General features: G+C 40.0%; 1 protein-coding gene across 1 annotated transcript in view; it reads right to left on the bottom strand.

Annotated features, from left to right (window-relative positions):
• The window catches only part of NELL1 (neural EGFL like 1), a 215,005-nt gene that overhangs the window by 29,776 nt on the left and 157,649 nt on the right, over positions 1-27,580 (bottom strand). The window contains exon 10 of the mRNA XM_075501602.1: positions 21,143-21,238. Coding sequence (XP_075357717.1) covers positions 21,143-21,238 — 96 coding nt within the window. The remainder of the gene's footprint in view (positions 1-21,142; positions 21,239-27,580) is intronic.

Here is a 27,580-nt window from a genome sequence, read left to right as displayed (position 1 = left end):
CCCTGAGCATTATATGGATTTGAAACAATCTAAGCCTCTAGTTCAGCTGTCTGTTCAAGTTAAAAATATTTAAGCTAAGGTCTCCCTCCCTTTTTTCCCTTTCTCCTATCTTGATTCTATAAGATAAGATAAATGCCAAAGAAATCCACTGTTTAGCTGCTGAGATGAACAGTCAAGGGCAGAGGAAACAGGTAAGAGAATCAGAAATAGCTCAAATGCCCTGGCACACCAGGAATGAAGCACACGTAAAATAAAGCAAAAAGATCAGTAAATAAGAGTCGTCACTCCAACATTCTTAATCCAGACCCAAGCAGGCTCCACTACAGTGGAAAGTTGTCAATCACAGAGTGCTTAAAACTGATGAGGCTGCCTCCTTTTATCAGTTACACGCCAACACGTTCAATCCTCTTTTCTAAACCTGGAGAAAGCATCTCTCTCCTTTCTGCTCTGGGCAAATCAGCCTTTTTGCACCAAGACAACAGCCCACAGAAGAGTGAGCCACAATGAAGATTACGTTCTCGTCAGTACTGTGAAGAGCCATGTCCAACTCTACTAACCTCCTTTTAGCAAAAAGAACCATTTCAAACAACAACAGCCATGAAATTCACAACTTTCAGTGGCATGAACACCACACTCTCACAGAGAAGCTAACTGCCATCATATTTATGAGATGCTCTATTTCCAGATATGCCCTGCAAAATCTAATGCTAAGTTTGCAGTAGGAAGAAACAGGGATAGGAGTTGAGACCTTTGTTGACAAAGCAAATCACACAGTCTCTTTTCAATTACGGAACTCACAGAGTTTTTTCATCTTACACTCACAAAGAAAAGGAGGAGGAGGCAAAGAAGAAAGAACAATTATAGTTTATAGCTCGTATCAAAGGGTTTTATAAAATCCACGTTTCAGCATTGTTTTTCTTTCAATCTACCAAAAAAACCCCAATTCAATAAAGCAGCTAAATCTATGAAGTTGAGTGAGTTTAATTGGAAGCCAGGAAAAGAAACATCACATGTGGGGTACAGTTCTTCATTTTGCATGGCTTTTGTAGCAGACAAATGATGATATTACAGGAGTAGCTTCCATAGCATGCATGGAGGTGAACAATCCGGTTTCAAAGAATTGAAACTATGAGGACAGTTTCAAACAGCTCTTGCACAGACTTCCAGCAGTCAAACCACTGATACATCTCCTATGCTTTCTTCCTCAAGGCATCCTGTTGTAAGTTAAGAACAGATACTAACAACAGATGTTGTTGGAGAAATAATGTCCCACAGTTTCAATTTCAAGAAAACACTCTAGCACTCTCACTGCTATTCTGTATGAGGAGGCTTCTCTGGTTTTATCTCCATTATATCTTGCTCTCACACACAAAACCCAGACCAGATAATAATGAGCCTCAATGAACATACGGGGCGACAATGAACATGTCTGAATTTTAACTCCCTTAATACAGTATTACGCATCTACCTGGTATATCAGGCTAGTTGAACCACCAATGAAGACACTTCCCTACCAGTGTGGAGGAAACAAGAGGTCACAAGATGATCACAAAAGTTTTCTTTTGGAGAGAAGTTAAAAATCATTATGTTCATAACCCGACAGCTTGTTCCACCCTCTGTCTGTGGACTGGCCATTTAAAATTGCTCCCCTTTTGAATAGAGACATATATTCAAGCCTTGCTTCCAACAGGTTACATGGAGCAGCGTATGGGCAAGCCGCAGCCAGCCTTTGTCCCCAGTGGACAAAAACAACCAGTACAACATGTGGCATGAAAGAGCATCAAGGAAATCGGATGGCTCAAGTAACAAGAACCATATGGCAGGATGTTTACCTGTCACTTGTGCGCATTATATTGAGTCCTAACCTTTTCTACGGGTACTCTGCTGTCAGAAACTTCAGATCTACTCAAAATGGTAAAACAAAAGTCTCCAGAATACCGAAGAATAAAAAAAAAAAAATAAAATCTAGGCAACTGCCTGCATTCTCTGAAATAACAGATGTAAAACAAAGTGGTTTCTTCCCCTCATAAAAATTTTGGGTCGCAAGACTACGTTGTTTTCTGTGCAAAAAAAGGTATTCCTTTCAGAAGTCTTGAAGGTCAGTTATACAATATAGCTTAATATTAGACACAACATATAGCATTTGAAAGCATGATTTAATACTAATATATGTCAAGAGCAAATTACGTTGAGTAAGAAAGTCTGCCAAAACAGCTTGAAGTTAATGAAAAGGCTAATCAAAGGAAATACGCATCTTTTAATTTTCAGACCTTGAATACTCATTGCAGAAATATCTTCAGCAAAATATTCCTCCCTTGGTTTTAGTCCAAACAAGTAGCATGGGTAGCGTAATACAAGGGCCTGAAAAGTCACACACAGATATACACGCACAAAATTAGTGGCTTTTGTTCTGAGATGATTTTCCATGATATTAAATTCTTGCCAGCTTCATTGTTTATATACGTCTGATGTAAGCAGATTTCAGTAATAAAGACACCAACAACGAAGGCAAGTTGCAGGCTAGTGCTATATCTGTCTCTCAGAGCGAGAGACCTATGAGAATCATATTCAATAACACAAATTGCATTACAGGGTAAACAAAATTTAATCCAGGTGAAATGAATACAGCAGAAAATGACTGTATTAAATGAAGATGACAGGGCGGAAATATTTTCTATAAAGATATAGTTCTATAATATATTCATAGCCAGCAGCATTAGGACAGTTCCACACCAGTAGACAATTTCTCATTTTTAAACCTCTTTGTTAAAACAAATAATTACATCTACTCATTGATTTTAGAGAAAAGACTCCCCTTTTAAATATTAATAAGCTGGGTTTTATACCGAATTCTAAATTACAGTAAGAAGTCCAATATATGGGTGGTCTGGGGTTTTTTAAATCCAAAATATTTTCATAGTATTTTTCACTTGATAATTCTTACACGCCTACAATACATGTTTACAGTCTGAATCCAAATTTACAGAACATCATTTTAGAAATCCTCACATCTGAATGCTGTAATACTCTGAGTATCACTGCTCAGAGCAAACAAACAATGAAATCAAAAGCTTGATCTATGAAGCACCTCAAGGATAGAATTGTCTATGCTACATTATCTACCCACATGACCAAGTAATCCATCTAACCGGGGGGGGGGGGGGGGGGGGGGGGGGAATCACAATTCAAGAGCATCTTAATTCTTTTGACCACTCAGTTACTGTCCTTCAAGCATTGCAGACACCCTCCTCAGCTCCAAAGAAAAGGAATTCACAGTCCTTTCTAATGAAACCTACCCAACGTGCATATTTAGCCATTCTTACAATCATCTAAAGGGATTTTATATTCTCATTAGCCATATCTGGGTAAAATAATAAATCACGGAGAGAAGGTTAAATAGATAACTAGGAACTGGTTTGGACCATATCAGCACATTGATTTCTTGTGGAGCTGACACTACAGCTATGGAAGTGCTATTAGAGAAACAACATTTTGGGAAAATGCCACAGGTCTTGGAAAAAATCACGACACCTATGTTGCAACTAACGGTGCTGCCTCTGATACCAATGCACACAGACTGACCAGATGAAAAACACCATGCGTTCTCTTTTCCTCACTTATTTTTACTTGATGGTGCAGCCCTTATGTCCTTTGTCAGCCATCCTCTCCTCCCACCTAAGCCGTTCTAAATGTATATACGTGCACAAAGCTATAGCACAGATAGAACCCAGAACTAGAATAATGAAAATATGATTTCTATTCCACTTCTTCACTACTACATAAAAATCCCTCCCCACAAAGGCTAGCCAGACTCACCTGCCTAATTCTACAGATCTAGTACATGTTGTTTCAGCGCAGGTATACATTATTAGAAAACAAAAGAAAAATACATCAGAAGCGGTTAACTACGTAATATTTTGTTTGTACTGATCCCATAGAGCAAACGTATACAAAAATCATAAATTACGGTTTAGAATTAGTAACGTACAACTTAGACACAGAAATTTTTGTTTTCTGAAAACATGCAATGACCTACACCCCACAGTACACATATAATCCTACGTTAATCTTGAAAGCATATTTTAGCAGTATTTATATTTACACTGAATTTAGATTAGATTATCTCACTTTCACATTAATTTCTGGAAGTAACAGAATGCTCACAACAACACTGGGTATTTTTGAGAGGGAAGCAGGAGAAAAATAAATGAGAATTCATGAATACTGTGATTATCTGCCAACATTTACAAGCAATTCTTGCACTCCTTTCTCAGGATTTCTTAAAAGACACATCATTTCAGTCAAATACAAGCTGTATTATACATACATTACATATCCACAAAATATATAGGTGCAACTAAAGGGGTTGCTTGTGATTTTCTTTCTGAAAGTAGGAGGAACCAGGTACAGCCAAGTCAGCCCTTAATAACAGAGTAATCAATTCATCTTTCCAGTATAAACTTGTCTTTTAAGGAAGCTTTACCTTGGCTTTTAAAAACCCAAAGAAAAAGAAAAATCTTCTGTCTCGCTGTCTTAAGACAGCTGTGTCCTTGAAGATGACCTCGCCAAATTCTCAGGATCTTTACTCATGGAAGGGAACCCAAGACTTGTGATGACTTTATACCAGGCCTTTGCTCATCCCTTGCCTTACAGTGCGTGTGCCTGGTGTCTTAGGAGAACAGCTGCGGGGAACTTCATAAAATAGCTGATTATTAAGATTGATAAACAACTATAATCTCCACCCTTTTTATATGACACATTCATTAACAGCTGTTTCCAAAGAGGAAATAATCTCTATGTCCATAAATTGCCGTGGTCCCTCCTATTAGTGCTATTTTACGCGGTATAACAAAAAAGATACTGTTTTAAATTAACAACATGACAATCGAGTTACATCGTTATGGCTGACCTGCTCAAAATTGGAATCTACTGCTAAAGTCTGCTTGAAATATATAACTTGTCAATATATTTCTTTCTTGTTTATAGTCCCTAAATGGGATTATAAACAGACTATATAGTCATATCTGATGCAATGCACTTTATAAAATACGTTCTACGCTAACTCCTCTATCAACTTTCAGGAATGTCACGGAGTTTGTTTTTTTTCCCCCTTCTTCTATCCTGTAAAAATAAACTAATAACAGTCCAAACATATTTAAAGACAGTATGCTTTTCTACATAATTTAGAGAAAAGACACTCTGTGCTAAGCAAGCTTCTGCCACCTTACTTGTGGCAGCACTCCCAAACAGTACAAATATCACATAATGTGCCAATATATACGACATACACAAGACAGAAAGACTGGAATTAGACCCTCCGTTCTTAGGTTTTGCTTCTATGCTTACATTCCTCAATAAACATAACTTTTTTCTGTGCACGCGTGATCTGATATGCCAGAATGCCAACATTACAGGGCATTCATTCTGTCTTTTCAACTCCACCTTAAAGACTTTACAACACTGTACACTTGTACAAGCTTTTTTGTTGTAAAGATTCAAATTCATCTAGCCAAAATCTTCAGAGCCATGAAAAAAAGGTATTCAGTGCCTCCTAGTTCCAGCCAGTGCTTATTCATTCTCTAGAACAATTTGAACTTTGAGGATCAAACAACAGCTTCATCTTGAGTCCAGAAATTTAGAATCATCTCCTGACCTGGGAAGGAGCCAAGTATAATTCTTAAGTGTTATACCAATTGTTAAAAAAACCCCAAACAAAACAACAACAACAAAAAAACCCCCACAAAACAAAAAACCCAACAAACCACAAAGGCAAAAAAGACAAACCACAATCTTACAATATACCCCAATATTTATAAAGCTTAATGTTTATAATATCAGATAAATGACTCAGATATTCTGAATAAAACATTACTTTCAAGATGTTGTTATGAATACATATTACCACTTCATATTCCTTCTATTAATTATGCTTTTTGGATTAATTTATCCTTGGCTAGCATTTTCAGCCACCTGCTCTCACACTGAGCTGTACTTTACATCGTTACTAGACAACTGAAATCAATACGACCACTCATAGCGTAAGACAGCTCAGAGGGGTAAAGACTGACAAAGCCTTTTATGACTCTTTCAGATAAATTAGGTTTTTATAAAATCCCTCTTCACCAAATTTAATAGGTCAAGATTCTCAGCCGGTTTCAAGACAACTGACGGCATAAACCGAAAGGTTATGGAAACCAGAAAGCCCGCAAGGCTTTATATCTTCACAAAGTATTTTGCGTTTTACCTTGTGGTTCAGATACGGTCAGCCCTTCAGCTTAGGTATCGCGTTTGATTTATACTCAAAAGTGATCTATTCTAGCAGGGAAAAGAAAAGAAATTAAGGAGTTACTTCTGGTTTGGTTGGACCCTTTTCTTCACGTCTATCTGTCTTCACACTATCTTTCCTTCAGCAGAAAACTGAAATTTATTGTTGCTCATACAGGCAGTTTATGAAATCAGTCATTTTTAGTTTTTGATTGACACAAAATTATTCCCTTAATCCTTTCCTAATTTTATTTCTCAATTTGGCTTAGAAAAACTGTCTATGCCCTTTAAGTCTGGCACTTAATATACAGTAATGTAACAAAGAGTGAAACAGGAAATCTAGAAATGTGAATACACTATATATGTTTCTTCAGCTAGACGGAATTTAGCATTCATGAAAAATATCACATTAAAGGCAATGAAGTGAGGCGTCTTCCACTTTTCTGCAAGAGTCAATAGAGTAGCAATGTCAAAGGTATTACATTTCCCATTTCAGATGTGCCTTCCCCCTGGAAGAATTTCCTCCAAAGGAGCTATTGCAACTTATTTTTAGGGTAAATGAGTTCACTGTTTAAACTATTCAGCAAATTGACTAATAAGCAACCAATTTCATTTTGCTGATTGTAGCAAGAAGATATAATAATGGATTTAACACACCAGTTAATTTATTTAACACCCAGTAAGGAAACTGTTACTAGTACTAGGACAACCTGCAAGGTTAACAGAGAGATATGTGCTTTTGTAGCGGCTGGACAAGCGAGTAGCGGACTACCTCCTCCTTGTGTAATTTTGTATTTAATTCTTTTTACATTTGTAAACTATACACCATGGAGGGATCTGAAAAAATCCCCCCCAGTCAAATTAGTCAGACAGACATTAGATATCAGGAAATTCTGGTCATTATTGATCAGATTCTGTATCCTCAGTGACCTACCACCATCCATCTACAGATACAACTTTCTTTCATCTTCTTCAGTGATGAATACACCTAATAAAGCCTGCTGAGAAAAGATGGGGGGAGGGGAGATAGGGGAAAAAAAAAAATCAAAGCTCTCTTCAAAAAGAAACATGACTCAGTCATCTCAAAAGGGAGGCCTTAGGAATAGCTAGGCATTATCACACTGTATCTGACTCCCTAGCCTATAAATGATTAATGGGACCACTGAGGGAGTTATTATTGCTATCAGCACACACATCTCACAAACTGCATCAGCTCTGAACTCTATAAAAGTTGGAGGAGAAATAAGATTTCAGATGAGAAAATGGAAGAAAATTTCTGAGCTATGAATTAAATCTCTACTTTCTCCACGCAGTTAATGGAAAGAATTGAAAAATTCTGTGTTGGACATTCCAAGGGTGAGAAACAAAAGAATTACAGGTGGGGGACAGAAAGATAGGCTTTAGCAGGCAATGAAAGTCCCACCCCAAAAAGCAGCTTCCATTAACCGTAGGACTTGCAATCTGCCTGGGTTGTAAGAGACAAAACAAAAATCCCTTGTGGTACGCAGAGGGGTTTCTCCCGTTTTTAATTCATTTTGGACAGACTGATAGGTTTTCCAGAGCTAGGGCTGCCACAAGAGGTGGACAGGACAGCTGTCGTAGAAAGGGACAGAATAAGCATTTGGCAGAAAAAAAGAAACTGTCCTGTCACACTACTAAACTTACTTTCTGCAGGGGCCGACACAGCTCATGGGACATTCTTTATTCAGTCTACGGTAAAGAGAAAACAAACAAACCAAAACAAACCAAACCAGAGGAACCACTCCATCTCCTTCTAGGAAACATAATCACAAAGAATTGCCAGAGAGAATTTTTTCCTTATATAAACCATGACTGATAGCTAAACATCTCTCCCATACTGCAGTACCACCTGTGCTCCAAAGCATCAAAGGAGAACTTAGGGGATCTTCATAAAACGTCTCTTCATTGGAATTCAGTATTCATAACTGGTCGTGTAAGCAAGTAAAATGCATGTACTGGCCAAACCTTCTGACTGATCAACAGCAGACCAACTTCAGTATTTTGGTAACGCTCAAGAGGAGAACCAACCTTCTCCTCACAGCTACAAAGCTATTTCACTCTCAGCCTGAAAACTTTCCTTGGTTGTCATGGTCAGTGGCTCCACTGCCAAAGGAAGGACAGACCCATCCTGGCTACTTGTTAAAATACTATCTTGGAAATGAGAACAATCTATTTAATCTCTCAAACTGAGGAGTACCTACAGCCCAAGTGGGCAATAAACCAGTAGGCTATTATAAAGAAACTGGGTGGCTACAGCACACGTGAGGGTGGTGCATGGGATCCTAAGCAGAGTTTGGGCGCTCCTCTGCTTTTCTCGGCTCAAAGAGCCCAGTTGCCTGCCAGCTTACAAGAAGAACATGTGGTAGGTGTGCAAGAGCCTATAACTGGCCCCGGTGAACTCTGCCATCCAGACTGGAGATATCGCTACTTCCAAGACAGTGCGATGAGACGGACAGTGGATGAGCTGAGCTCACCCTCACACACCTACACGCTTGTACTCCGCTAAGAGTCATTCACATTTAAAACCATGTAATTGCCATCAAAAGCTGTAAGGATCTGTAACCTATCACAGAAACGTGGCCATCTGCGAAGTTAAGGCATGGGTGCCACTCCATGCTAGCCAGACAGCTATCTCAAATGAGTAATTTCTCTGACTGACATTGCTAAAGAAGGCAGAATGTAATTACCTGGGCTGAAATAGGATACAGGTTCAACTGGATCGTTAATGACCAGAAGTGTTTAGGGCTTTCATTTCATGTCTCATTCAAAAGATAAATGAGTACCATTCCAAAGATTAGATTGCCAGCATACACAGAATGTCTCTTCAGAAAAAAAAAAAAATCAAATAAGAAAGGGGATTTCACTCTTTCACATAAAAACTCCACCATTTATGTTTGTCTCTGAAATGACTGATCTACTTAGTAGACATTACATGTTGAAAGAACTAATTCAGATGTTACACAGCTTAAGTAGTAGAAAACTCCAGCTATTGAACTGCCCGAGCTGCTAAATCAGAGGTTCTCTTTTTAAAAGCAAGAAAATGATTGATGTATCTAGGAAGAACTATTTCTGCAAATGTGAAGTAGTGAACAGATTTTTATCATAATATTATAAAAAGTTTGAAAATAACTTTGACATGTAGTTCCTTGAGGTTGAGTATAACTGCTATTTTAAAGCTACTTCAATCATAAAGGAACTAGCAAAGAAAACATTCAACCGGAATAATCCAAGTTACGTTTATGCTTCATATGTACCTTACATTAAGCACAGTATTATTTTAACATCTTGCATATTTTTTCTCTGTGACTACAGGCATGAACAAAAAGCCTAACAAAAGGAATAGGAATCTGCACAGTGAGTTAGTGAGCTCTGAATCTGGAATAGGCTTTAAGGCCACACTTTCTAGGAGACGGATTCATAGGCCTTTTTCACATCCAACAGGTATTCTTCTATTGATTTTTTAGTATTTCACCAGGCATGATATGCTGGATTAACCATAAAAAAGTCCACTGTGAAGAGGAGCCTTCGGGTACATCATGTACTTTCTGCAGCAGAACAGACACATCCCTATCAAACAGACTACGGACAATAAAAATGTTTCACCTGATACAGAAAAAGCCTTGGAAGGGAATAAGAAAGTTTGCAAGGTTCTGTATCAGCAAAACTTCCTATTTCTTTTCTTCACTGTACATAAACGCGAGTACAATCCTAAAGAAGACAAACTTGTTTTCTCGAGTCCACACGCTGATTTTAATCCAGCAGATTTTGCAAAGAGCCACCTCCTCCTGTTGTAGGCTTTTCTTCACTGTAGTGTTTTATAACAACAGCCCGATTCTGCAGTCTTCCCGGGGCAGACTGTTGAAAACCATGGGTGTTACTCTTACAAAAACAGATACTCAAAAGGACTGAAATTCAACACAATTGTAGTGTTACAGAGGCTACCTCAGTTAATGAAGAAAGGATGATACTCCCTTCAACATGGGTTTAACTCACATTGACACCCTGACTCCTAAAGCAAAATAATTGGATTAGTTATCCTCATTGTACATAAGCTGCAAGCCACATAAGTCACGTAAGAAAGTAAGTGATTTATGCCATTTTATTCGCCTTCCAAGGATTATATGAATGGGGACATGATCTCTTCCTCTGAATGTCAGCCCAATGAAAGCAAGTGGAGGTGACTATTGCTTTTGTGGTGATGAATTCCTATCAACATGGGAAAAGATCTCGCTGGTTACACCTACTTTTTTTTCCTGTTGCATCACTTCCATCAGCTTAAAGTGTTCTTCTCATAATGTATTTTTTCCGGCAAAAAAGAATATCTTAAATTAAAAAAGAAAAAAATGCAGGAAAACTAACTTTTTGTCAGAATTAAATACACAATACCTCTAAAATATCAAATGGAACAAAACAACATGCTCTTTCACTTGTCACATTATTTCTCAAAAGAAATTGTTTTCTGATGCTGGTTCTGATGACCGAGGCACATATTCTCTCACTACACCTCGATTAACTTTAATGAGGTCACTCATGAAATATGTTACATTCACTGTATTGAACTTCAGCAGAAACATGGGTCTTTATAGTAAAATTCTGAGTTATACAAATTTTCTAAAGAGACTGAATTCTCTACCCAGTTTGAATAGGATCTTCCTCCTAGATTAGCTAGTTAGATTTGTACCATAGATCAATGAGGTAAAGATGGCATATTTAGCATTTGCAACCGCAACTAACACAGCTTGTTCCACATAAAAACCCCACTCTAAACGCTCTTTTATTTCACTAGAGCCATTTATTTTTCATCTCACCTAATTCCATTGCACCAGATACTAAGGCTTCCACTCGGGTGAAATTCCCACTGAAGCCAAGAGGATTTCTGTCTTAAAAAAATATAAGTACCCCTTTGTGCCTGCTCTGCACATCTCGAGTTATATTTCTAGGTTATCAGCAAATTTAAATATTCATGGTTGATTGTCCAGTCCAGAACAGGCTATTAATAAGAAAAAAGTAAGGTGGCAAAGAGCTTATTAAACTCAGTAATGTGCCCTAAACACTGCCCGTAGTTGGACAGACTGAGGTACTTTCTATTTAATATTTAGTTAGTCCACTACCTACTCTGGTATTTCTCTTTAGGATTATTCTGGTTTTCACTGATGTAGGCATTTGCCTGAAAGTATCAAAAAGGGGGTCAGAATGTCCTGACAAACTAGGATATAAAATTAGCATTACTGCACTACACTCAAAGCAGACTTGTTGGGGGTTTTTTTAATTAACCATAGTAAAATGAGATGCGGTTTGTAGTTAATTCATCATGAAGTAGGTATTTTAAAGCGACTGTCTTTTCTGTACAGCTCGCATCATAAGAAATGCTTCATATACGGAAACTTCTTAGTTGCAAAATGGACATTTCATTAACATACGAATATATCTACTTACTCAAATATAAATATTTGCTCACATTTTTGAGCGCTTTGTCGTTCTTTATTTTCTTTAATAAATTCAGTGGTGATTCTGCCACTTGAAACAAATTTAAATCCCATTGCCTGGGTCCTCAGAATCCAGGAGGAAACTGAAGCAGACAGGACTGCACCGAGGGCGTGGGAACCGTTCCTGGTGACAGACTGGATGAGCGCTACGTCAGGGACTGAGCACTTCAAGAAAGGGCCAAAGCAACACGGCCTCCAGAAGGAACGAATTCCAGTGCCTCAGTTTGAGCAAGGCTTTTGCACAAAATTTAGGCTGAGGGCTGTAGGAAGTTCAGAGGGAACAGGGGCTTTTCTATTTAGAGCTTAGGAGCTTGCCACTGCTCTACTTTACCTGTCTCTTTCTAAACGTGCTGTTTCTCCTGTAGTACATAATTAGAACTTACGGATGAATAAACATCTCACACTCTGTGTTTAGCAGCAGTCGAAACAAAGAAAACAGGAACAAACAAACCTCCCTTTCCCCCCCAGTGATTCCCAGGTGCTAAGTAGAGGGCAAAGAGAGGCCCTAACATTTTTTACCTGTTTAGCTAGAATAGCCTCTATTCCTTACAGCGTGCTCTTCTCCCACCTAGGAAAGACAGGCACCTCCTTTTCGCCTGTGAATACCGCCTTCACCCCCTGCGCTGTGCTCTGCATCTTCCAGGCACAGCATGGAAACAAAGCATATGAGCATCCCTCTATTTGCATAGTTACATTCAACCTGAGGAAGCGCACCATGTTGTTTTGACACACACCTCTACCACTGAAAGACAAGTTTTCCTTCACAAAGGTATGCTGCTGTGTGACAGGGCCCAAGTAGTGTAAGGCGCTGTATTGGGTTTGCGTGGCAAGGTTTTGGTAGCGGGGGTGGTACAGGAGTGGCTTCTGTGAGAAACTGCTAGAAGCTTCCCCTGTGTCCATAGAGCCAATGCCAGCCAGTTCCAAGATGGACCTGCCGCTGGCCAAGGCTGAGCCCATCAGTGACGGTGGTAGCACCTCTGTGATAATGTATTTAAGAAGGGGCAGAAAAAACTGGGCAATTGCAGCCGGAGAGAGGAGTGAGAATATGTGAAAGAAACAACTCCACAGACACCAAGGTCAGTGAAGAAGGAGGGGGAGGAGGTGCTCCAGGTGCCAGAGCAGAGATTCCCCTGCAGCCCGTGGTGAAGACCATGGTGAGGCAGGCTGTTCCCCTGCATGGAGGTCCATGGTGGAGCAGATCTCCACCTGCAGCCCATGGAAGACCCCATGCTGGAGCAGGTGGATGTGCCCCAAAGGAGGCTGTGACCCCATGAGAAGCCTGCGCTGGAGCAGGCTCCTGGCAGGACCTGTGGACCCGTGGAGAGAAGAGCCCAGGCTGGAACAGGTTTTTGCTGGCAGGACTTGTGACCCTGTGGGGGACCCACGCTGGAGCAGTCTGCTCCTGAAGGACTGCACCCCATGGGAAGGGACCCACGCTGGAGCAGTTTGTGAAGAATGGTAGCCTGTGGGAAGGACTCACGTTGGAGAAGTTAGTGGAGGACTGTCTCCTGTGGGAGGGACCCCACGCTGGAGCAGGGGAGGAGTGCAAGGAGGAAGGAGCAGCAGTGACAATGCATGGGGAACTGACCACAACCACCACTCCCGGTCCCCCTGTGCTGCTGGTGGAGGAGAAGGTAGAGAAATCAGCAGTGAAGTTAAGCTTAGGAAGAAGGGAGGGGTGGGGGGAAGGTGTTTTAAGATCTAGTTTCTACTTTCTCATTACTTGACTCTGATGTGATTTGTACGAAATTAAACTAATTTCCCTGAGTTGAGTCTGTTTTGCCCATGACAGTAACTGGTGAGTGAACTCTCCCCGCCCTTATCTCAACCCACGAGCCTTTCGTTACATTTTCTCTCCCATCCAGCTGAGGAGGGGAGCGATAGAGCAGCTTTGGTGGGTACCTGGCATCCAGAGCCAGGGTCAACCCACCACAGGCACAACTCCAGGAGTGTCGTCTTTGCCGAGAGGCTCCCTAAGGAGCAGGGCGTGCAGCCAGCCCAGCCCCAGGGAAACAGAAGGACTTTACTTCCCCGTTTCACTTTGCTCTGGAAGTTACTCCAAGCTAGACAATGGCTGGCTGGCTCCACTGGTTGCCACATGCATCTATTGACATGGGAACGGGGACACACGGGGGCTCACAGAACATGCTCGGGGGAAGGACTTGTCTTGCAGAGCCCCTCCAACTGGTATAGCTCACGTAAGCATTCATCTGAACGGTGCTCTCATACTCCTGAATTTTCTTAAACTTCACAGAGCTTATGCAGTCTTGTTCTGTGAAGGGCCTTTTGAAAGTCCAACCCAACTGTGGCAGAGGATGTTTCTCATGTAGAACTTGATGGTATCAATCACTAAATTCTGATGCACTAAAGAGCCACGTTGCTTTCAAACGGTTCTATGAAAGCTATGTTTATTAGTCTTCACCACAGCAAAAAGTCAATTTTTAATATAAATTCAGTCAGTTCACCCCATACTGCTACAAGGACCGCTCATCTCTAATTTCAAGACAATTGCTAACAGCTTTTTAAGAGACTGAACACAGGTTACTATCCAACACTTTGGCAGGGTACCTCAATCTGAAGGAGACTGCATAATTTTGTTTGGAGTTTCTCCTTCTCTTAATTGCTCCTTTATCACTGGAGGTCTAGGTGAGTCATCTATCTCCTTCCAAATTTTCCCTTCCCTTCCAAAGCACTCACTGTCATTTTCTTTTCAGGTTTTTCATTGCCTGCTTTTCAGCAAGAAGGACACAGTGACGGAGTCAAATCTATTGCTCCATTACAAAAGCAAGATGCAAAGCCACTGACTTCATGAAGTCACATCCATTCATTTCTTTAAATACCACATGTGTTTTCGTTTCACTACTAAGGCACCAAGGAATAATAAAAAACAGCAGGAACTGGGAGACAAAGAAAGATGGCATGCCAAGACACTATCTAAAGGTATTGTTCTTAATGTTTGAGGCAAGAGAATAAAGATTTTAGAATCTGGGTTTGGATCTTACGTGCACTATAAAGTTTGGTCAACAGAAATTACCTCTTGATTACATTGTTTTGCGTGAATCTAAATGCAAATTAAATGTCAACTAGCTAGATCTTGTCTTTCTCTTGTATAGATAAAACCGCATCCTTCAGTAATACCCAACATGTCCAGCTGGCATATAGACATTGGTCAGGGTGAATAAACTGGAATTTGAGTGGAGAAATTCAAATTCAAGGAACCTAGAACAGTAAGCATAATCCCAGCCAGGATAAGCAATATACTACTACTCAATTTCTAAGTGCAAGCTTTGGGGACCAAAGGGGAAGGAAAAAAAAAACCCAAACCACAAAACACACCAAACCACACCACCACCACCCCCAACCAATTTTCTGCGACTTAAAAAATCCCCAAACATCTATGTTCCTCATGAAGTCAGATGACTATGAAAGAGATATTTTATGACCACAAGTCATACAAATAACAAAACATTAGAATATTAAAACCATTTGTTAGCTGGAATGTCAAGATATCATCTTAGCTAACTTAGAAGATTAATATAGCAGATATTCCTTTTGTTACAAACAAACAAAAATATACAGATCCAGACACCTGAACATAACAAATAAACTATACAGCAACATAAAAATATCCCTGGGGCGGGGGGGACACACGGGGGACGGCAGACAAAAGACACCAAAACACCACACCAAAACACCACCCAAACCCAGTGTCTACTTAGTGTTTTTCCTGGCTTTTAAAACTAAACTTTTACACTGTATGAGACAGTGTAAGCACTACAAAAAACGAGTCCAGCCTTCTCATGCTATGGTCAGCTGGGGGGATGATGTTCTTGGTCTGGGAGATTTCACTTTTCTTTGACTTGGCAGTGTGAGATAGTACAACTTTTTTCTTCCACTGATCTGCAGACAGATGTCCCCTTGATCCTCAGAGATGGTCTTAATCAGATTTTTCCTAGTAGATATTCTTTGATCTATTCCCCGATAGCTTTACAAATGACAGCTTTGTTTCTTCCACCACATTAAGATATCACCCCTTGCCATTTTGCAATAAGCACCACTGGGGCAAACGCTGTAAACAGCTTGGCAGCAAACGGAGCAGGGTAACCTCGGCCACCTGGAGCATCTGCCTTCTCCGGCTCTGTCACACGCTCAGGAGCGTCGTATCAACCACAACCACTGTTTTCTGTAATAAGCTAAGCATCATTCACTTCACACCTCCTATCTCGCACTATACTGGCTTTGCCTCACCTTGAAATGAGAGGCTTTAGAAAGAATCTCATGCAAAGCCTTGTGCCCACAGCTGCACAGCTGGTTTGTTTCCCAAAATAAACCTTGCTTCATATTTTACAAAAGATCTTAGATAGGGAAAGGTAGGGAGTTTTGACATTTAGCTTACCGTATTCACTGAAAAATCTCTTTCTCTGCTTTGCTTTAGTTTTTGTTTGCTTTTTTTTTTAAGCCAGGTTCCTCAACTGAAATGTCTTTGATAGCTACACACCTAAAGATTGATCCAGCTCAAGAATCAAAGAAATAGCACATGGAAATACAATTCTCACATTTTTTTCTGTCTCCAGGGTCCAAAGGAATACAGACTGTAGGGAGTTTTACCCAAAGGACTGCAGAAGACAATATATTCCAGAAGAAAAAATTTAAGAGATGAGTACACAAAGAAGTATGCAACTTCTTAGACAACAACTCCAGATACTGCCAACTACTATGAAACAAATCGGCTAAAGGCCTCCTCATTTTTGTGACGTATACATGACATATCCAACGTCAAGTATAAGCATAGCCATATTTCATTGCACACCTGTGAAACCTATGACTGCACTGAAGAATACATATGTAACTAATGCAACACTGCAAGTGTTGACTTTTTTTTTTTCCCCACTCTCAATTTAGTTATTGGGATTTAAAGAACATTTCCCAGCCATGGCACATACTGAAAAATGACCTCTCACCCCAACATCAGACAATCTTTTGTACACACAGCCCAAAACAACACAAAATAACAACCCCAGTAATTATCACATCCTGATGCTTCACTGCCATGTCTTACCCTTGCTTCTGACTGTTTACAATCAGCAGGTAATTCTTTGACAGCATTCTATCATTCTGTGAAAAACCTGTTCTCCGTGGCTTTACAGAGACTATAAATATACATGTAGCTACCACAAAAATATTTACCTCTCTGAGCTCCAGCCCATGCAACGTCCTTCTAACCTACCAGGATCATATTCCCCATTCATTGTGCACCAGCTCAGACAGTGGCTTTCATGAGCCAGGGGAGCAAAGATGTGGTGCAATTGTTTTGAATCCCTTTTGGAGGCGATGGCCCATCACTGCCAAAAGCCCTCCTGCAGCTTTTGGAAAAATACCACACTTTCCTTGACCTACCCCTACCTAGGAACCCAGTGCTTCAAACCCTTCTGCTGTTTCCTGCTTATCGCCCAAGTTATAATTTGTACAGACAGATACTGTAACTAACTCCGTTAGCTGAAATTCCTGCCACTGCTGGTCACCATCCCACAGCTATGTAGAAGTTGGGATGTATTTCTTAGGCCCATGCACAGGACTCTGCCACATGCAGGGAGGTGTTCAAGGAACGCCTGCAATTCCTAGGCACTCAATCATCTGTTGACTCCGGCCTTTGATATCGTAGATTGTCCCGCCTATCTCATCCTCACACTTCATCAGTGGCAGTAGCGACTAACATTCCACAAATACGGAACAACGGCAAACTCTGTCTACAAAACCAGCATTAAAACTCCGCTGACCCATGGCTCTCATCCACAGAGAGAGAAAAGCAGCTCAAGGAATGATGGGATTTCCCCCCGCCCCCCCCCAATGTTGCAAAAATATGAGATGGAAAAAACATCACTGGATGGAAAATTAGGGCATTTGAGTCCATGCTGCCAACAACTCTCACGGAGTCTGGTGTTTGCATTCCTCTCTGCACACCAAATTGTCTCTCAGAAGCCCTTAACAGGGATCCCTGCCAAGGATGCACCCGGGCTTAAGCCAACAGCGTTACATAGAGTTAAGGATGCATATCTCCAGCTCAGCCGTCACGCACGTACATGCTGGAACCATACAGCAATGCCAGCAAAAATTCTAACATAAAAACTTTCTAGCACAGGCATCACAATTGCGTTAAATATGATCACAAATGGTAATGATCACAGAGATCATTGATTTCGGCCCTGGCCAGTGAAACACAAAACAAACAAACAATTGATTAGAAGATAGAATCAGATCCTGAACAGAAAATGACAAAAATTCTGTAAGAAGCATCAAGCACATACTTAAAGAAACAGCATTACAAAGAATGGAGGGAAGGAGGAATTACTTGATAGTATTTCTGGGTATCAGTTTGCCCTTCACTTTCAAAAAGAAGAGGCAGCCCCACAACTGTTATGATGATTCCTCATTCCAGGCAAAGCAACTGGGAAGAGGTAATTCTTCTTAGCAGCATGTTGAATTATGTATTTGTACATAAGCCTTAAATGTGTATTTTTAATTTCACCTGAGTAAATTACCAACATAAATCCTACCCTTCTTAAATATCTCTGAATTTTTAATTAACCTAATATCATCATTTCAACCAGGCAGTCAGAAACGATGAGTAACATACGATTCATATTCAGAAGTAAACGCACCTGCTTTTCAACAACATTTCTGATTACTGGTTCATTTTACCCTTTACATGATGTTGAAGCCAATTTGGGTCATACTGTTTTTAGCCAGTGACAAGTCTTTTCAGCTCACAAATAATGTATAAGGAATTGCTGCGTTGTCGGTTTGAAGGACATTTTTAAAAGCACCATGGCGAATAGAATACATTACCAAAACACATCATTTTACTTCTGAGATGCATCAGTTCACCGTGAGCTTCCATCAGGCAAGATTTTACCAGGAACATTTAAGCTTTGATTTAAAGTGATGTCCCACCATTTCACCACAGACCATTTCGGTCTACATCGTAATGATTGAGGGAGCGCTACCATATGTTAAACAGAACTAATTGCTTACTTCTAACATTACAGACAACAGGAAAAAACACCCCAAACAAACACGATTTTTGAATACTTTAGGTGTCCTCTAAAAGCATTGCAGCAAACTGCAGTGAGACTATGAGGGAAGTCTTTACTGAACTGCCTCCTCTTCCTGACAGCACTACATCCTTGAGGGGTAAGCAGGTAAGCAAAGGAAAGCCTGCTTCCAAGGTGGTTCATCACCCTTCTACTCTGAACATTTAGTTTTTCCAGGACACGCACCTTCAGATGGCTGAAGCTGTTCTCACATAGATCTGATACGCACTTAGCCACTGAAATATGCATGTGACTTAAAGTATATCTGCTGAAGTTTCCAAACCCTCTAACACAACTAAAATGTGACAACTTTTCATACGCAAAGCCCTATTCATTCTCAAATAAGTTTGCGCATCGGATTTCTCAAAGTTACCATCGTGAGCTTGACTTGTAGCATACTGGTAAATCCTATACATCTTCAAAGAAAAAAATAAACTTCCTCCTGCTTCAAGTTGTATAGATTTTTGTACACAGAAGCTAGCTCCTTCTGACATCTACCTCTAAATTTCTTGATATAATGAGTACCATGCCTGCCATGTTTCCTTTACTTGGTGTGCTAACTCATATTTTAGATCAAAACAATACAAAAGACATGAAAACCATAGGAGTCAACAATGGTTATGTCATCCATTTATCAATTTTAAACCATCACTTCAACAGTTTAAAGCCTCTGTGTTCTAGTTATGAAAGTCCCTTTACAGCTATAAGAAAAAAAGAAAGTTCTAAGATTCACGGGTGGAAGCAACATAGGCAGTCGAGCTGAAAGCTGGCCTAAAGCCGCTGGCTCCCTGGGTAGGCAGGGCACCTTTGGGCAATGCACTGGTTTTGCAGTGCCATATTTTCACATACATAGAACCCATTTCTGGTATCCTGCATCCCTCTGAATGTACTGTTCCCTCCGAATTCTAGATGTTTTAGAAAAGAATGAGCAAACTATACATGGAAGAGGAGAACTAGCAGGATTAGAGACTGGGGAGCTATGGCAGGTGGGTCTCTAGGGCCGGCACTTCTTGTGTTACTCCCCCACGTGTATTGCCGGTACTTACTGCTGAATGTCAGGAGGGTTGGGAGCTTCTTTCTGTTTAAAACAAATAACCCAAAGACTACAGGCAAAAAAAAATGCAGTACTCAAATTAATTCAAGATGATAGGAAAATATGAACGTTCTAGTTCATTCCCAAATAATTAGAAACAATGCTGACAACTAGAAACTATGGGATTTTAGTACGCAGTGATTTGAGTACATCTATAAAAAGCTTTAGCAGTTTTCAGAAGCAACTCAAAGCAGATTTGTTGACAACTGGGTTTAAATTACTTTGTATTGTAGTAGAACAGCCATGTATTAAACAGACATTGCCACACACGAATTACTGAACAATCTCTGGGCAACAACTGGTTCCAGTGATTTAACTTAACAGTTATTTCTTGGTTTTCTTTTATTTTTTTCTTCCTTAAAAAAAACCTCATCAATTATGTTCTCATCCATACTAGCATCATGCAAGCTGCGTTAACAATCCACTTTATTTCCACCAGTAAAGGCGAGTGCAAAAGGTTTATTAACAAACATGCGATGCAAAAAAACCTCTATCGCTGGGTTAAGTGAAAGACAACCTCAATAAATAGAGATCAAACTAAAATCCCAAATCTGCTGCAAAGAATCTAACAAGACTCCTCCATGGAATTCTGCAAGATCCCTTCCTTCTCATTTAAGGTAGACAAGGAACCAGATCTTTGTGAAACGAACAGAAAGGTAGGCCTATGAGGCTATCAGAAGCAAATTTGGAAATGGAAGTAGTCTAGGAAAAGGCAGAATCAAATCATCACTAGTGAGACATATTTTAATGGCTGTGATTCTATGAAAATTGGTGGCCTCAGTGACTTAGAAACTAATAAAATCTTAAGAATTCGATAAGTTTAAGCAAAAAGCAAGCATCCATATTCTGGCCTAATTTGCACAACAGATTCAGAAAAAGCAGAAGGTGTCCTTGAGTTTGCACCACAGAAGATAGGTGGAGTAAATATTTTTCATTTGCCGTCCCCTCTAGTTAACTAGAAGTGTCCACTAGAAGCAAAAGCAGATACATCCCTGATTGCCTAATAAACTTTCCATGTTTAATTTAAGACTAGCTTTCAGTTAGGAAAAGGCAGCTATGGAACAGTCATATCCTCAACGAAGAGAAAATATCAAGCAGAATGAATGAATGGGAAGTAATTATTTCTTAATTCAGCATATCATATTTCTCATTACCAAAGAAGAAGGGATGTTTCAGTAAAGCTTTACCTTTCTCACAATGACTTCCTGTGAATCCAGAAGGGCAGACACATTTGTTAGGGGCTACACAAGTTCCACCATATCTGCACCCCTCTTCACAGAATGCTGCAAAATAAAAGGAATATGTGGGTACTACTTAATTTTTTTAAAATTTATTACACATTTTCAAGATACTAAGAAAAACACCTACATTCTAAGCAATTAACAAAATTCGCCGTATTAAAATTCAGTCCACCTGCAGACACAAAGAGAAGTAACACACTTAAATGACGTGAGGAAAAATCTCAGATTACACCGTAGGCAAACCACCTCACCAATAAAAGATTAATAACCATCTGGAAGAAGAAGAGAGGGAAACATACAATGTACAATTTTAACAGGGCTGATCTTCTTCCAAATATAACTCTTACAATTACAATGCTCTGGTGATCCGCAGAAAACAGGCTGGTCAGATTGGTGTTAACTACTTTGTTTCTCACTTCTATCAAATATACTTTACTGAAATGTCTGTAACCACATAATATTTCCCTATTTTTTTATTTTAAAGTGTAAAGTACATTTTGTGGAATCAAGAAATGAAACAGGATGAGGCTCATGACTGGAAACAGAGGAGTAGCTCTCAACCACAAGATAACGCCTCTTACTGAGGTATGAATCTTGACAGAGCAATACAGAAGTACTTTAGAAGTGCATTTGTCCAGTAACTAGGATTTCAAACAAATGACGGATCTCACATCTCTTCTTGCGAGCACCGTGCGGCGGTCCTCTCACTTACAGCAGGTTTAGCAGGAAGTCCACTAACCCTGCAAGAAGCATGCCTGCAGTTTAACGTTATTCTTTTTCTTTCTGTTTGTTGTGTGTTAACAAGGAGGGGAACCGAGGTAAGAAGAGGAAAGGAAACGGCAAGCATCAGGACATGATCTATTTTGCACTGTTAACTTGAGTAAGACCTTTGCTAAGACTAAGAGCAGGCCCTACCCACAACACACTCCCCACCCTCTCCTAGATATTTATGGAACTTCACAAGTTACTCGGTGGGTTTCACTGCACTTATGAGGGAAGTTACAATTAATATTTAAATAGCAGCTCTCTGCATCTAAGCTAATAACAGAATTGCAAAGTGTTTCCTGCAAGCTAAAATCACAGATGGAGTGTTGGCAAAGAGATGTTACAAATGCTATGAAAAGGCTTAAAGTGCTAGATAACAGAATAAATGTTTAAGATGTATTTTCCAACGCACTAAAAAGAAAAATAAAGTGAATAAAGTACTAAGCATTAAAAAGAATCTTTTGCAATTGTTAACCACTTAGAGGCAAAAAAGCACATCATCGTATCTCTTGACTGAATTGATAAATGGATCTGCCTTACTCTAAATACATAATTCATAGCATGCCATACTGTTTTATGGAGGATAACACGGGGAGAAGAATTCTAAAGTTGTTTAGAGAAGATGGTAGTAGAACATCATAAGCGCTCCCGCAACTGGCGCAAGGCAGTGGTGTGGAGAAAGCATGGTTCTTGCCCAGTAACGCTTCCTGCTCATCCATGCACACACTCCATATGGGAATCTTCTGAAATATATCTATTTTGAAACCAATTTCTACTGCATGGGAAAAAGAGAAATATGGTTTAAGAGTAGAATTTTGTGATTTTTTGCATATAAATATTTGTAGAAAAAGTATAACCGTGCAGAAAGCTGAAAGTACTAGTACGAAATACAGCTGGAAAACGTATGAAAAACATGATGAGACTCAAAAGATTCCCTCCGTAGCTCTTGAAAGAATGTTTGCTCATTTCTAGTCTCAACGTTCTCAGAGAAGGTGCAAGTTAAATTCTTCATCTACGTTTTTTTCTGGTTTGAAATTGAGAGTAAGCAGCGACTTTTGTGAAGCAGTAATGCATTTCTGCATGACACCAAAAGAACTAGAATTTGTGGCACAGCAGATATAAAGGGCAAAAAAAGGAAAATATCGGCAAAAGAGCAAATAGTTCATCCTCAATATATGCCACTTTGCACTGGGAAAGAACCACATGGGGGTCTTAAAACAAAAGAACTCATAAAGGGCATAAAAAAAGAAAACGTTTATTGTCTATAACAATCACGCGTGTCCATTGAAAGTTGTTAGAGCTGATAGGGTTATGTAGGTAAGAGGGCTTCAGTTAGAGCTCTCACACACTCTCTTTGCCACCGTAACCGATACTACCAACTTACTAATGTGAAATGTGTGCTTCTTACAACAAATCCTATTCCTAGGTCTGCTCAGCAACGTGGTGTTTTCTTCTGTTCTCTCTTAAGACTACTAACAGAGAAAGGCTTATGAGCCAGGGCTGGTCATGTAAAAGATTTTCCCATTAGTGCAAAAACCATGTTATGTCAGTGCAGCAGCCAGGTCTTGACATCTGCAGGCACAGCCAAGCATGCTGTCCACATCTGGGAGAGAAAGACTGGGATGCCCGCCCTGGGTCAAAACTCTCTATCTTTCTATTCCTTCCCACATATCTGTATCAAAACACGCCTCCTGTACACGTATCCAAACGTGCTAGCGCTTACTTGTTGAGCATTTTGAAATTTCCAATTCAAACCTAAATGTTTGAACTGCTGTACTACAGGTTCCTGTAAGAAGGGACTCTGTACTGCCCAACGCATGAGGAGTCACCCTGGCACTAACTTGTTACGTGGATGTCGGAGGGAGGACAAAGTTGGGGAAGAAGCTGGGCGACGGCTGCAGAAGGAAAGAATTCAACTCTCCTTTTCAATTTTTGCAGAAGCTGAAAAGTCCTCCTATACAGACTAACTGTGCTTGTCTTTGTTGCTCAGGCTTTGGTGGATTTGGGGGAGGTGGTTCATTCTTATATTTTTATGCAAGAAAAGAAAACCCCAAGGAAGAGTGCCAGAATGATCCTGCTGTTCCCCAGCTGGTTCTTCTACAAACCCTCTAATTCCTGCATTGTAGGCTTGCAGGAAGCGGGAACATCAAAGCCACAAATCTCAGAAAATAGTTACAAAATCAAAATGTTTGTCTAAAGGCTACTTTCCTTAACTGCTAGAAAAAGAGCTCACAGTATTATATGCAGTACTGATAGCACTACTCTGAATTTTAAGAATGCTCAATACCTCTAATAATAGAACTCAGTTTCAATTGCTAGCAATTTTACCCAACTTCACTTATTTGAACTATTTTCTCTAATAGTTCTGCCTCTGGCTGAAGCCTTTTAGAACATTTTATCAGAATTCATTCATTTCCAACAATGAGATTTTTCCTTTACACCCTTAGCAGAAGGGATTAATTAAGGAAAATCTTTACATCACTTCTGTATCTATGCCTTATGAACAAGAGGACCCAATAGGGAACAGCTCAGCGACTGAACAGTAAATCAACTGGAGTGCCCATGCTCTCATGAAACTACCTGCTTTGGGGCTTATGCGTTGTTATACGTCTTATGGGCTGTGGGATCTAGACTTCCACTGTGGTTCAGACCCTTCAAAATCAAAACTCTCTTTGAGGGGGATGGGGACCCACCAGTACCACAGAACTAGCAGTTATAAACCTTGATTGCAGACTCCCTCCTACTCAAAGAAAGTTAACACAAGAAAGACAAACCGTGGCTGGATCGTATTTTGCTAATGTATTCCCATAAATAGATCCTGTCTCTGAAATTATTTGCAGGCTGGCAACCTTGTTAAAAAGGAGAATGGTTACTGAATTTGCAATAAAGGTTTTATCAGGAAAATTAAGTGAAGATGCCATTCGGGTAAAGTCTACGAGGGTACGCCTCCATCGTTAAGAGTCTTATTCAGTATTCTGCACGTAAAAGAAACGGAATCTATTGATTTCAGGAGGCTTCTGCCAAAGTGAACAGATCTCTCTAATGCCAACAGATTTCTTCCTCTGAAATAAAAGCCTTTAACATATAAAGACCTTTCCTAAATAGGCATAATTTCTCGGCAGAGAAGGAGTTTTATTTTTGATGCATGTCCTCCTTGATGATGGATCTGTAGAGAACGGAAACAGCCAAAATTATAAATCTGCTGGACATGTCGTTCTTGTGATAATGTTGGAGGGACAGAGGAGTCTCACTGCGGAGCTCCACAAAGAGCAGCATGAAAGTACCCACAACCTTGGTACCATGTTCCTGGACATGCACAAGCTGCACACCCACTGCCTACGTATTTATGGGGTACAGCTTCTCTTCCCCCTCTCCAGTAAAAGAGAGTTATCTCCTCTCCCAGTGAGGCTATTATGGACACCCCCAGGAAGGAAAAGAAGAAGTTAGCAGAGCTAGAGCCTCTCTGAGCGCAAGGTGTGGAACCTGTCTGACATTTTTGTAAGTTCCTTTTGTTCTTCCCTAGATCTAGGCTGTAATACACAAGAAAGCCAGTGTGAGGGAGGCATGCCAACAGTAGCTTCAAATATTTTGCACTGTCTGTTACTGAAAATTGTAGTCTCTTTTTAGCCCCTCTGCTTACAAGACTCAGGGAAAATTGGACAGTTTGGATTCCAGCCTCCTTTCCTACAGAGCTGAAGGAATTGCCTTGATTATTCTGATTTTTCGTACGGTAGCACAGTACCATACTTCACTGTGCTACTATAGGAAAGCAGGTACTGCAGCATGGAACCCTCATGTTGAGCAAAGATTATAATTATTATAAAATTAAATAAAAATATTTATATTTATAAATATATAAAAATATTTTTATTAGAAGAAAAATACAAATAAAATAAAACCAAGTAATTATCCTACAAATGGAAAGGAACATTACTCGACTATGAAGAGATTAAAAAGTCATCTTCCCAAATAAATCAGATATATATATTTAATATTATTTCTTGACATGTACAAAAATTAAATTTCCTATCAAGCTATAATAAACCACCACAATATTAATATTACTGTTGCATTTCTATTTTATAAAATTTCATATACTGAGATACATTTATTAAATGCACCTTTTAATAGGCCAATTTCTTGACATTGCCCTGGTACAGCATAATCCCCACTTTTACAGCTAAACAGATCACCCACGACAATGTTACCATAGGCATATAAAATGACCAACTGTAATGGAACCATAGGTATGATATACTGTACTCCCTTCTTTTTCCTTTATCCTATCTGTCCATTACTTTTCAAAAAAGGAAACTCCATTAAAATAGAAGCACCTCCTTTTTTTAGGGTTCATCTTCTCCCATTTGAGAATGAGCAAATTCTCAAATGCTGAGAATTTGAACTCAGAAGCAACTGATTAGCATTTTATCAAGTGGATAATCCCTGTTTCATCTTCATCTCCACACCACCACCAAGTAACAAACACCAATGTTTTAAGGACATCTGTACAATTTGTTTACTAAGCAGCTGACCTCTTCAACTTGACAGCACAAAGAGATGGAAGAGGTTCAAAAGTCAGTGCCTTAGCAGTGGGTACTTCTGGCTTCTTCCACTACTTTTCTCTCCCTTGTGATTTTCCCCGTTTCTTCTTTAATCGAGAAAAAAAAACAAAAGTGTTGAAAAAAAATAGTTCCATTACTACCAAAAAGAACACCCCTGCAGAAAATGATAAAATGTACCATAGCTTGCATAAAAGGAACGAATACAGCAATACCAAAAATGCAAACTCCTGCCCCCCATATCAGAGGGAAGAGAAGCTCTTAATTAACGAAAGCAAACACAGTTTTGTTCAACATGGTATACTGTATGTGTTTATACGGGCCAAAACCACACCTACTCCTCTATTACGTTAGGTTTATCACAGATAAAGCCAACCACTAGCTTGTTGCCGTAAGCAAGGTACTCCACAGCTTGTCAAGACAACTGCAGTGCAGGGTGGCCATTAGCCTAGCCTGCAGTGGCAACTGCAATGCAGCTCAAGGTGAGACCATGTCCTTCAGACGGCATACAAGGCAGCAGCTTCTGTTGTGTAGTACCGAGATAGTAACCTGCATCCCAAACCAGCCGGTAGCTGGCCTCATGTACATGCATCAGCTTCAATGGGCGTAAAAGACCTACGGCAAAGAGCGTAAATTGTACTTCACGACCAAATACAGCAGCAGGTATACTACCAATGCTGCCATACATTTAAGCCTACAGCAGTTTTCTAGAAGACTGGAATTCAAAGGGGCTTCAACCTGACACCTTTGCTTGCTCAAAGATTATGCACTGGCACAGGGAGCTAGGGAAAAAAACCAAGAAGCTGGGCAAATCCATCCTTTACAGATGCTCACCACAGGCGCTTTGCTCTGTGCTGTGTTCGCTGCCCGAAATGCAAACCACAGCTCCTCCTGGTCACTGCCTCGGCAAGCACCATCCTCTCTTGAGGTCTTTGTTCGCCTTGCAAATCAGCAGGCGTCTGGGACTGCTACACTGGGCATCCTAAGAGAGAAAGTCATACTAGCTTCCCTTGTACTTTTGAAATGCTTTTTTACCGATTTATTTTCAACAGGGTGGTCA

The sequence above is a fragment of the Mycteria americana genome, chromosome 5 (genome assembly GCF_035582795.1).
Source record: "Mycteria americana isolate JAX WOST 10 ecotype Jacksonville Zoo and Gardens chromosome 5, USCA_MyAme_1.0, whole genome shotgun sequence".
Lineage (NCBI taxonomy): Eukaryota > Metazoa > Chordata > Aves > Ciconiiformes > Ciconiidae > Mycteria > Mycteria americana.
The sequence above is the reverse complement of the archived record's forward strand: the minus strand, read 5'-3'. Positions and strand labels throughout refer to the sequence as shown.